The sequence below is a fragment of the Camelus bactrianus genome, chromosome 3 (genome assembly GCF_048773025.1).
Source record: "Camelus bactrianus isolate YW-2024 breed Bactrian camel chromosome 3, ASM4877302v1, whole genome shotgun sequence".
Taxonomy (NCBI): Eukaryota; Metazoa; Chordata; class Mammalia; order Artiodactyla; family Camelidae; genus Camelus; species Camelus bactrianus.
The window spans coordinates 3,444,018-3,455,687 of record NC_133541.1 but is presented as its reverse complement, the minus strand read 5'-3'; the positions used below and the strand labels follow the sequence as shown (position 1 = coordinate 3,455,687).

At 57.0% G+C, this 11,670-nt stretch overlaps 1 protein-coding gene and 1 long non-coding RNA gene across 4 annotated transcripts; one reads left to right on the top strand and one right to left on the bottom strand.

The window, feature by feature from the left end:
- Positions 1 to 260: 260 nt before the first annotated feature.
- On the bottom strand, positions 261 to 3,811 carry LOC105081225 (uncharacterized). Its single transcript, XR_012503534.1, has 3 exons — positions 2,918 to 3,811; positions 2,307 to 2,387; positions 261 to 677 (listed from the first exon to the last, which is right to left on the bottom strand). It is a non-coding gene; the product is annotated as an uncharacterized LOC105081225 (long non-coding RNA).
- Positions 3,812 to 4,045: 234 nt separating this feature from the next.
- Positions 4,046 to 9,058, top strand: IRX2 (iroquois homeobox 2). Of its 3 annotated transcripts, XM_074355939.1 has the most exons (5): positions 4,046 to 4,533; positions 5,901 to 6,306; positions 6,634 to 7,353; positions 8,155 to 8,230; positions 8,913 to 9,052. In XM_074355939.1, exons 1-4 carry the CDS (start codon positions 4,285 to 4,287, stop codon positions 8,205 to 8,207), a joined length of 1,428 nt encoding a protein of 475 aa, XP_074212040.1. In that variant the 5' UTR covers positions 4,046 to 4,284; the 3' UTR covers positions 8,208 to 8,230; positions 8,913 to 9,052. The 3 variants fall into 3 exon arrangements, with proteins under 3 accessions (XP_074212040.1, XP_074212033.1, XP_074212043.1); XM_074355932.1 differs by having other exon boundaries at positions 4,047 to 4,533; positions 8,155 to 9,058; XM_074355942.1 differs by lacking the exon at positions 4,046 to 4,533 and adding an exon at positions 4,719 to 5,471 and having other exon boundaries at positions 8,155 to 9,058.
- Positions 9,059 to 11,670: the final 2,612 nt, after the last annotated feature.

Sequence of the window (11,670 nt, the reverse complement as noted above, 5' to 3'; positions counted from 1 at the left end):
CCCCCTCCCCTTCTTGCTGTCACCGGCTCTGCAGTCCCGCCAGGAAGCGCTGGGACAGGAGGGAGACCCTATTAAGAATTCACCAGAAGCCTGCCTTGATACAGTGGAAGTACTTACATTTATATGGCACTTTATAGGAGGAACCGGGTAAAGTGTGTCTATTTAATCTCAATCGAACCCCCGTCCCTAATTTACCTCTGGAGTGGTAGCTGTTTTCCCACCAAATTTACAAACTCCAGCGAAGACAAGGTAAAAAGGCGGAGTGAGAGAAAGGCCTTGCTCGGCTTAGCTTTTATTGAAATGCTCCAGAGTCAGTGTCCTTCCCCGAATCACACCCACGTGGGAGGTGGCAGGGCCCGGGCGCCCGCTGCCCGTCGGTGGCCGGGGACGGCGCCGGGGCCACCGCTGTGGGGACGAGGCGGCAGCCGCGGGCCACAGCGCCCCCTCGCCGCCCGCGCGCACGACTTCGGGCCGCGTCGCTGCTCGGCCTGGCCGGGCGGTCGGGAGCCCCGGGCGGACCGCGTGCGGAGACGCCCCAGCCTGCGCCGCCGCCGCTTTCCGGGAAGGACCCGGAGCCCGAGCCGCGTGTCTGTCGTTTCCCGGAGCACGGCCTCCAGGAAACCGCGGCTCGTCGGAACGTGCATATCCACGCCGACTTGTTCCAAGTGTATCGACCACTGTTGGGACAAGAAACAGAACGTGGCCATGTTAACTTTTTTTTTTTTTTTAATGCATGCATGGGGGAAGCGGGGGGGGGGCTCCACCGTAAACCTGAAACTGGCAGTCGCCCAGGTAATGGTTCCGATGAGCGCGCTGTCTGGGCAGTCCGCCGGTGTGCCCCGTGTGTGTCTCCCATTCTGTTCCACTCCAGCTCGGAGGGCAACTGAAAGCAACAGGAGCCAAGTGCCTGTCCGTACCCGGGCGCTGCACATGCCTGAACACCCTCCTCGCCCGGGAGCGAGTCACCCAGGTCCCTGCTCTCCGAGAGAGACGGCCGCGGGGCCCTGGGCGCGGCCGAGCGCTCCCCGCGGGAACCCGACACGCGGTTCCAGCGAATCCAGACCCCCCTCGCACGGAGCCGCTGCGTGGAGCCTCGACACTGGCAGCATGTTCTCCTGACTGATTTTTTTTTAAAATAAGACTAAGCCAACTTTAAGAAAAGGGAAAGTGATTTTTAAAAAAATCAGAGAGCTTTCAAGTAACACGGAGTTTATATATCCCAATAACTATGCCGAGCGTAAGTTTTAATGTCTGTGCGTAGGCATTTTAATTTGCTACAGTCACTACCAATAAAAACGGCATGTAGTGCGATTCGACTGTTTAATAGTGCAAGGTAGACGGTTTTTATTAGTAGCAGGCAGCAGTATGGAAAATTTAGATTTCAGTGGAGGAGTATAATTGCTGGGGGGAAATACAGTCAGAGAAGAGGCTGTCTTTAGAATCGGCAGCATGGAGCTCAAGGGAGAGGGAAGAGCAGGGCGCCGTTTCTGGAGATGCACTCGGGGCCACGGGAGACCCTCCAAAGCCACGTGCACATGTCTGGTTATGCACTTAATTGATGTCAAAATCGAGTGTATCGGAGCTTATGCTCCTGCTCCAAACTGAGGATGTTTCTGTAATAATTTGCTGTTTTCTTTTCTGCCCCTGGCAGAGATCAAGCCCAGAGGGTGCAGGAGGTGGGGAGGGCGAGGGGGGCAGCCCCAAATGCTAATGAAACAACAGCAGGAACTGGTCTTCAGAAATGGAAATACTCCAGGCCAGTCCTCCTTGGAGATAAAAATTAGACCTGATTTTTTTTTTCACTTTAACTATGTAATTGGAATCGAACCGAAGGCTTGTCACCTGATCAGCTGCTGTTCCTGCTGGCCAGCTAACATGTGCCAAGCTCATTTATGGCCTCTTCCTGGCCGGATTCCCCACAGGACGACCACAAATGCCAGGGATCCTGTCTAGGGCCGGCTCCACGGGATGCCGGGATTTCTAGCTTTCTCCTTCTTGTTCCTTCTTGAGGCTTAAAATATCTGTTCTGAACTGAATCAGGTGGACTACTTGGGGTAGCAGCATTGTTGAAACTCCCCTGGCTAGATCCTCCCAGCGGCCCAAAGTGCACAGGAAGTAATGTGTGGCAGGGCTGGGGGCATCAGAGGAATGCTTCTGGGGGAGAGGTGAGGGGTGATGTGTGGAGGTTCGGGCTGTGGACTGTAGGAAGCGTTGGGGGGGAGCAGGTTTGGGAGGACAAGTGGGGGCGAGTGGTTTGGGGGCTCATAGGGGAGGCAGCCTGTGGAACGTGCCTGGGCCACACCTACCGGGAGTGCTGCTCCTCCAGGCCAAGGAGGATGGGTTCTACTCGAGCTCAGCACTGCAGTTGACAACTGGTTCCCATGGACCTGGGGAAAGACAGACGCAGCCTGACTGCCTTGAAGGTCCCGCAGGCTATCAGGCCGGCTGCTGGAGCTTCCTGCTCCACGAGCTGCAGCCGTGCCCAGCAGAGAGGCCGCAGGATGCTCGTGGCGCCCGCGCGACCTCGACCCGAACTCGGTAACTCCGAGAGCTTCTAAGTCCACAGGACCGGGGTCTTGAAGTTGGGGGGGGGGAGCTGTGGGCCGGAGCTCCCACCCACCACGTTCTCCCCTTACAGGTCACCCACTCGAGACGGCCTCCGAGGAAGTGGCACCTGTTGTGTGAGCGATCCCGCCGGGACCCTGCACACACGACCCCATGTGGACCTCCCGAGCATCCATCGTGACCCTCCCTCCCCCTTCCACCAGGTCGTCAGAAGCCCTCATCCACTGGCCTCCGGTAGGGGAGGGGTGGAGCAGGTATGAGGAGAGCGGTGTTTTCTAGGGACTGGGTCTCAGGGCCCATCGCTAAGGTCTCGCCGGTGGGCCCCTGGGGCACCTCCGGAGTCGCACGTTACCTGAGCTACCTGTGCTGCTGACTGCGCCGCCCGTGCCACCAGCCCGTCGCTTTTTCATCCCTTCGCAAGTGACAGCAAGGCTTCACGTCGTGCCAGAGGCGGTCTGTCCAGTGACAATCATCCCCCGAGTGTTTTATAACACAAATCCGAAAGAGGAGTCAACTTATTAAAACAAAATAAAACAAAACCCTTTGCGGGGCGGCTTCTTCCCGGGTAAAGCGCTGGAGGCGTGTTGCAAAAACACTTCCTAGAGCGGAAAGTCCTAACACCCAGGGACTGGGTTTCCACTCAGGACTTCGGGGCAGAAAGCTCACCTCAGGGCCCTCCTGGTAGTTTGCAACGAAAGCGCCCCGGATCCAGGTCCCGCGAGGACACGATGAGCGGCGAGGGGCAGGCGACCAGACGCGAGGCCACGCGAGGAGCCGCGCACCGTGTGGCAGGCAGGGTGGACCCAGGAAGGTGGAAGTGAGAGCCGCGCACGCCACCCCACGGAGGACCTGGGCTTCGGGTGCCACACTCCCGCCTCCATCACCCGTGGCTCCCGGCCCGGACGCTAGCGTCCGGGGTGCAGTCACCTGGACCGGCCTCTTCGCGGTGGAGAGAGGGGTACGGGCCTTTCGTCCCCCAAGTGGAAGTGGGCAGCCTCTGCCTAGTCCTTGCGGGCCGAGCTGGGGGCGGGGCAGTGGAGGGCGGCCAGCGCGCCGCGGGCTGGGGGGCTGGCTGCGGAAGGTGGGGGAGCGGGGGTGGGTGATGGGAGTCCGTGTGAGTGGGAGGGGGACGCACTGTTCGGCTCCGCCTGGCCGCGGGGCCGCGGGCCGCGGGCTGGGGCTGCGCGAGAGGCGACTGCGCCACAAAAGCCTGCGCGTCCCTCCCTCCTCCTCCTCCTCCCTCCTTCCCTCCCGCCTCCCGCTCCTCCGCGTTCTCCTCCCCTCCCCTTCGGTCCCCGCCCCTCCCCCGGCCGCGGCCTGGCGGCTGGAGCGGGCGGAGCGGGCGGAGCAGGGGAGGGGGCGGGCGCCCGAATATGCAGATGAGCGAGTGACGGACAGCTCCGCGTTCCAATGTCCCTCGGAAACTCGAGCGCTCCTTCCTCAACTCCTCACTCCCGACTCCAGACTCCCCCAAACCCCGACCGCCGGCCTGGCGCGCGGCTGCGCCCACCGGCTCCGCGCCGTCGCCGCCGCCGCCGCCGCCGCCGCCCCGCCGCTCCCCCGGCCCGCGGGCCGCCCGGGCTAGTGCGCGGGCCGGCCAGCCTCGGCCCGCCGTCCCCGCGCCCGCCGCCGCGCCGCGCCCGGCCGGGCGTGGATGGAGGGCGCCGCGCGCCCTGCCCGCTGCTCGGCGTGACGCGGGCCTCGCGCCCCGCGCCCATCATGTCCTACCCGCAGGGCTACCTGTACCAGGCGCCCGGCTCGCTGGCGCTCTACTCGTGCCCGGCGTACGGCGCGTCGGCACTGGCGGCGCCGCGCAGCGAGGAGCTGGCGCGCTCGGCGTCGGGCTCGGCGTTCAGCCCTTACCCGGGCTCCGCGGCCTTCACCGCGCAGGCGGCCACCGGCTTCGGCAGCCCGCTGCAGTACTCGGCCGACGCCGCCGCCGCCGCCGCCGGTTTCCCGTCCTACATGGTAATCGCGCGCGGGCGGGCGGGCTTGGACGCGGGACCCCGGGCTCGGAGATCCTGATCGCGGCTCGTGCGGAGCTGGGCCCGGGATCGGCCAGCGGGGCCGCGGGGAACGTGCCGTGGGCGGTGGCTCCCGAGTCGCCAGCTGGGGCCGCCGCGCCTCTGGCGGGACAAGAGACCCGGGTGAGAGGCAGGGCGGCTGGCCAGCGACGTCTTGAGCCGGAGCTGGGGACCCGCACTCCGTGCCGCTTCACCTCGGCTCCCGGTGTCGTTTTCCCCAAGAGCCGGTGAAGTGCGACTCGGCCGGGGTCGGGATCTGTGCTGGGTTGTCCTCCTTTCACGCGCCAAGGAAGCCTGACGAGGAGTGCAGAGCGGGCCGGGGCTCTCTCTTCTTCTGGCGCAGGCGCAAGGGTCGGCGCCACTGGGGCCTCTGGGGCGACTGCCGGGCGCTTAGCATTTACTTGCCGGGCTGGGGTCACCGGGTTGTGGGGGAGAGGGGAGCCTGAGGCCGCGGCTCTGGGGCCCGGCCGGCCCTCCAAGATCTCAGCCTTAATCTGTCCCATAGGCCACGCTTTCGCAAAACGTGTTGGCGGGCGTCTGTATGACCCTCTAAGTGCTTCCCCGGTCCTTGCGTACCGAGAGAAGCTCCTGCTTCCTCGACACGGGGTCGGCCCACGCTCCTCGGGTTCTGCAGCTGGCCTGGCCCGGGTGGTGGCAGAGCGCTACTTAGACGATTGAGGCCGTTCCTGGGGTTATGGCTGTTGCCCGCCCTCGGTGGAATTCCAGGGCAGCGACGGAGTGGCTGGGGCCTCGGAGAAGGCTGTAAAGTCTCGAATTTAAACGTTAAAGGCTGAATTAAAATGCTAATTACCGCGTATTTGAAGAATTCGAAACGGTGACTGGCTTCTGAGTTGCAAATTGGATTTGCCGAGCTTTAGAGCGGTGAATAGCGGAGCGGGGGGCTCTGGGGTGGGTTTTTAACCATGTAAGGGCGGGGAAGGGGGGTCGGGGGAGGCAGCGGCCCTTGGAACATCCAGAGAAATTTAGATATCAAGAAACTACCTGTGGGCCTGTGTGCCTTCATATTTCTGCCCGTCTGTCCCCGCGGTTCAGGAGCATTTGGGGAGGAGATGCATTTTAGGAAAGCGAGAGCGTTCGCAAACGTGAGACCAAGACTGCGCCGCCTGTCGTGATCCACAGCTGGCCTCAAATTACCCGCTGGGGCCTTTTGCTCTGTTGCTGCGGGAAGCGCCGCTCCAGCGCTGGAAACACCGTGGGAAAGGCGGCCACGGGCTGGCGGAGGGGCCTCCCTCGCTCTGATGGCTGTCAGGGCCCCGAGCAATCCGCTCACCAGGTTCTTGTCGGTTGCAGGGCGCGCCCTACGACGCACACACGACCGGGATGACGGGTGCCATCAGCTACCACCCTTACGGCAGCGCGGCCTACCCGTACCAACTCAACGACCCAGCCTACCGCAAGAACGCCACGCGGGACGCCACGGCCACGCTCAAGGCCTGGCTCAACGAGCACCGCAAGAACCCCTACCCCACCAAGGGCGAGAAGATCATGCTGGCCATCATCACCAAGATGACCCTCACGCAGGTCTCCACCTGGTTCGCCAACGCGCGCAGACGCCTCAAGAAGGAGAATAAGATGACGTGGGCCCCGAGGAACAAAAGCGAGGACGAGGATGAGGACGAGGGTGACGCGGCCAGAAGCAAGGAGGAGAGTCCGGACAAGGCGCAGGAGGGCACTGAGACGTCGGCGGAGGACGAAGGTGAGCAGGGGGCCGCGGCGGGAGCGAGGTTGAGGGAGCTTTCTTCCCAGGCGGGGCGCAGAGCTGGGCTCCGGGAGAAGGCGATCGGGGAGGACGCTGCCCCCCCACCTCCCCCCACGACTTTCCAGGTTCGGGCCTCTTGTTCAGGCCGCCTGGCATGCCGGGCCCTGTGCCTCCTCCAGGAGCGCTTCCCGGGATGCTCATACTCCCTCCAGGACGCGGCTGGCTTTGGGTGGAGGTGCGGGAGCTTGTGGGGCAGCGCCCCCAACCCCCACAGGGTGCCCGCAGTGTCCCCGCTTGCCACAGACTGTGCCCGCGCCCCTGCAGGGATCAGCCTGCACGTCGACTCGCTCACGGATCACTCGTGCTCCGCCGAGTCAGACGGGGAGAAGCTGCCGTGCCGAGCCGGGGACCCTCTGTGCGAGTCGGGCTCGGAGTGCAAGGATAAGTACGACGACCTGGAGGACGACGAGGACGACGAGGAGGAGGGAGAGCGGGACCTGGTGCCGCCCAAGCCCGTGACCTCTTCGCCGCTGACCGGCGTGGAGGCGCCGCTGCTGAGTCCCCCGCCCGAGGCCGCGCCCCGCGGGGGCGGCGGCGGCGGCGGCAAGACGCCCCTGGGCAGCCGGACGTCGCCGGGCGCGCCGCCGCCCGCCAGCAAGCCCAAGCTGTGGTCTCTGGCCGAGATCGCCACGTCGGACCTCAAGCAGCCGAGCCTGGGCCCGGGCTGCGCGCCGCCCGGGCTGCCCGCGGCCGCCGCGCCCAACTCGTCCGGGGCGCCGCCCGGAGGCTCGCCCTACCCCGCGTCACCGCTCCTCGGCCGCCACCTCTACTACACGTCGCCCTTCTACAGCAACTACACCAATTACGGGAACTTGAACGCGGCGCTGCAGGGCCAGGGGCTCCTGCGGTACAACTCGGCGGCCGTGGCACCCGGAGAGGCGCTGCACGCGGCTCCCAAGGCGGCCAGCGACGCGGGCAAGGCGGGCGCGCACCCGCTGGAGCCCCAGTACCGGCCCCCGGGCGGCGGCTACGAGCCCAAGAAAGGTAGGCTGCCTGTGGCCCGCGGGTCCCCTGGGGAGGGAGAGCCTGGTCCCTGGTTAGTGAGCACTCCGGAGGAGCAGGGGAAGGGGCCGGGGCACCTGTAGGTCTGCCTGGGGGGAGCTTTGTCCCTTGAAGGAGAGGAGGAGAATGACAGCCCGTCCTGGGCCGGCGGCTCTTGGACGACAAGCTAGGAGGAGAGAAGGGTGGTGAAGGCAGGAAAGGGCCGGGAGACCTTGGCCTCACAAGAGGGCCTGTGTCCCACCCCGTGTCACTGACTTCCCCTTGATTTGCTATTTTTGCTGCTATGAGTATCATCGTGACCGGTTTGCTTTTGGCAAACACAAACTGCCACAAGTTGCAAATTACCGCTTGGTCTCCGTGCTGACTGAGCCCAGCTCCTGCGCTGCCTGTGGATTAATAGCGTCTCGGCTGAATCTCCTCTTCCCGCCTTTGGCTGGAAAGAAACAAAATGTGCCGGTTCCTCCCACAGGCCTTAGTTTATCAAAATTTCAAAGTAGAAAACAAGAGCCTATTTTCTTCCTCTCCTTTTCCTCATACTGCCTCTATCATTCAGAATTCAGGTGGGATCTCATAAGACCTGTAAAAGAAAGTCAAGGGGGAGAGACAGTGAGGAGGAGGGAACAGAGCGAGGTCCATCTCAGACATGGCGGGGAGACAGTCAGGTGCCCCAAGCTGCTTGCTGGGTGCAGAGAGCCTGGGTGTGCGGGCTGGTGGCTGCGCTGCTGTCTGGGAGACAGATGGCTCTGGGGTCAGGTTCTGACTCACTGCCCCCTCCCCTGACAGATGCCAGTGAGGGCTGCACCATGGTTGGTGGGGGCGTCCAGCCCTACCTATAGAAGGGCCGCACACAGCAATGCAAGTAAGTGAGCTCCCTGGGGTCCCCCGCCTCAGGGAGCCTCCCTGCACCGATAGCTCTGTAAACTCGCTTAATGTGTATTTCTTGCTTCTTGTCACGAGGTCTGAGGACAGAGCATTGCAATCTTCTCCTGGTTTTTATTTTTTTCTTTAAGTAGGCGAGGACCCCTGCTCGTTTACAGAGCCCCTCTTTCTTGCTCCAGTTCTGCTTTGCAGAATCACTCTAACTGGAATATATTTATTGCACCACTGCGGTTGTTTTCTCTTTGGAAAAATATTTGGTGATTAAAGTCTGAATATTTGTTTGCAATTTTGAACCATTTATTTTTTACCGCGCTAGACACTTAATAGACACTTGCTGTGATGAGCTAGCGCTCCTGAAACTTGGGGCATCAAATCCCTTTAGAGATGATGCTTGCAGAGTCAGACTAGGGAGACACAGAAGGTCTTTTATCAGGCCCGTCCGCATGTCCAGATGGATTAGATAGGACCGTGCAGTTGGCCTGGCTGACAGCAGTATCTCAAAAAAAAAAACCCACTTTACAAGTAGACAGCATTACTAATCGCAGATCTTGAAGATGGGAAAAGAGGCAAAACCATGTGAGAGGGATTTCTTTTTAAAATGTGATGGTGCTGGTTTGGGACTGAAGGATTTGGGGTGATTGGGTTTTTTCCTTGGTCCACAGGTAGGTGTCACAATTGCTTTGGAAAAAAAAAAAAAAGTCAGCAGGCCATTCTCTCTTTCCATGTTCATAAATATAGAGACATAAAAAACCTGATCTCTAAATCAGGACCCGTCTCGTGCCACTGTGAAGGAGAAGGAGCCACAGGGCACTGCCAACCCACAGACCGTCGGAACAGACTTTTGTTGGACATATGTGAATTTGCTGGCATAGTATAGTTTCCCCAATGTATGTGTGACTTTTGAAAACAATCTTTTTTCTCAGGATATCTTGAATTGATCACTTCATTGCCACGGTATATATTCTATAGGTGTGATAGGATTTACTGTAAAATTGATTTGTAAAAGATGTACACAGTAGAAATAAAACGTGATTATAGAACTTGAGTACTTAAGAAGTGGAAACAAATTTGATATTTATTTTTATAATGATATAAAGCTTCTAGTAATTTATGCAAGTTGTATTGCAACGGAATCTAAACTTTTTGTAAATAAACCCTGCCTGGTTTTTATTTGAACATTGCCAGTTATACAATCTTTGTTGGTTGTTTAACAAGAATTCTTTACTAATTTATATCTTAAATTGTAAATAAAAACAAACTAGTCTACAACAGTACGGTGTCTGGGGCTCATTTGTCCTGGAAGAGCGATTTGGGGGTGGGGGGCCCTAGTGGTAGCAGCCCCTCCCCCAGGTGATCTGGCCTCAGGCTTTTTAATGAAAATGTGTAAAATAATCTCTCCCTTCTCCTGTCCATACAAAAGACAGATGGAAGAGAAATACACAGGAGGGAGCTACATATGGTTTTAGACTATTTATATACACATGCATTGCAAAAAAAAATTAAGATTTTGTGCTCCGAATATGCAGATGTCTTGTTAGTATATATTAAAAAAGAAAACAAGGCAAAATAAAATGGCCTGATACCCCTGTGAATTAGGACCCATTTTATATTTATTTCTGATACAGGCTTATTGAATCTCCTCAGTAACTAGAGAATTGTGCTGACGTGGGTCACAGTTACATCCCTCCCCATAACTTATTGAGGAGAATAATTGTTTATCTTAATCTTGAATTATCCAAATTGGCATAGATTCTTCAGATTTATTGAACGACTTCTTGCCTTGCCTTTTCATATGACTCACATTAAACACAAGGCGGAAAATCTGGGAGGAGAGATTTATTCTCCTTGCAGTGGTTCTTACCCTAACCCCGAGGGAAAGAGAAGTTTAAAGTACCTTCCACCACTGCCTCGTTATATGTTACTCACTATCTAATTATAGGACAAGGCTAGAATTTGTAGTCAAGGAACATATTGTCTTTGATTAGTATCATAAAAACAGCAAAACTGTCACTTTAATTTCCAGCAAAATTTTATGGATATCCCTCTAATATAATTTCAGAAAAGAAATGAACAATCATCTATTTCCTCTCCAAAGATAAATTGAGTGAATATAACTTACGGTTATAAAACAAGAATAATAGCTTCTCAGATTGCCCTTTAATCAATCATACACTTATTTTTCAAGAGGTTCATCTATTTTATTCCATGATTAATAATGCTGCAGCCTGAGAGCATTATTGGATCCCAGCGGGGGTCGTCCCGGACGCCTTTAGCTGCTTTGGAATGGTCAGTTGGGGTTCATTATGGGCTGATATTGAACAATTTATAAAATCTTGTCTAAACATCTGCCAGTGCTGATAGGCCGATGTGTCTGAGGATGGGAAATTGCCAGGCCAGATGATATTGACAAACGCATCTCTCTCCAGTGGCTTTTTGTGCAGTAGAAATTAGTGGCCTCTTGCTGGGGTCTTGTTAGAAAGGGTATTTGAAAGTAATCTTAGATACTTGAGGCAAAGCCAGGGGGCTGTGAACTGGTCACAGAGCCGTGCCTGTAGGGAGGAGCGATGTGGTCTGACTGCGGATTGAGGAGCAGACCAAGGTTTCGGTTTTCTATTGCTTCTCAGGCATTTTGTTGGTTTTGAGTTGGTAAGCATTTGGAGGTTAGCAGAAAGTGAATCTTTGGGGTGGAGAACTATTTTCCTCTCCTTCCTGCCTCCCCAGTAAAAGACCAGGACCTGTTTGGATCCGAGCTATCTCTCTCGGCAACAGGGAAGATGTTTCCCGCAGGAAGTCTGGCCACTCTGTGGCAGCATGTCTGGAAGAAAGCGAATTCGAGTCTGTGGGCATGAAACTGAGCCTCTGGGAGCGCCTTTGCTCGTTTTGGTTTTAGATGAAGGCTTTGTAGAATTTCGGTGAAGATAATGGCTTTCACTCCAGGAATCACGCTTTAGGATGCAATATGAAAGCGTTAAGCACTTTGCTTTTATTCATATTAGCCATCTTTCCTAAATCAGCAGGGAATACAGTGCACATGGCAGCGATATCTCTGTTATACGTAAGATTATAATTTAAGTATTTTGAAGACTTCTGTGAAAAGTATGAAAGTTAACAATATTTAACAAATTAAAACACTGTGACATCATGCACCCTAATGAAGCTACACACTGACACCGCTCCATTTCTTCAAAGAAACGTAGAGTGTGCACGTAGAAAACCCGAGTAAAAATTCACCTCCTTGCCTGTGTTCAGAAACTGAAGCCTGGATGAAAGCTGGCTCCCTTTGGAACAGAAGATTGCTTTACCTGGACATGTGATCCCTTCCCTACATGCACACACACACGCACACACAGACACCAGACCTCGTTCTCCACCACAACGTGCACCTTTCAGTTGGTGAAAACTCAAAGCAGCTCAGGAGAT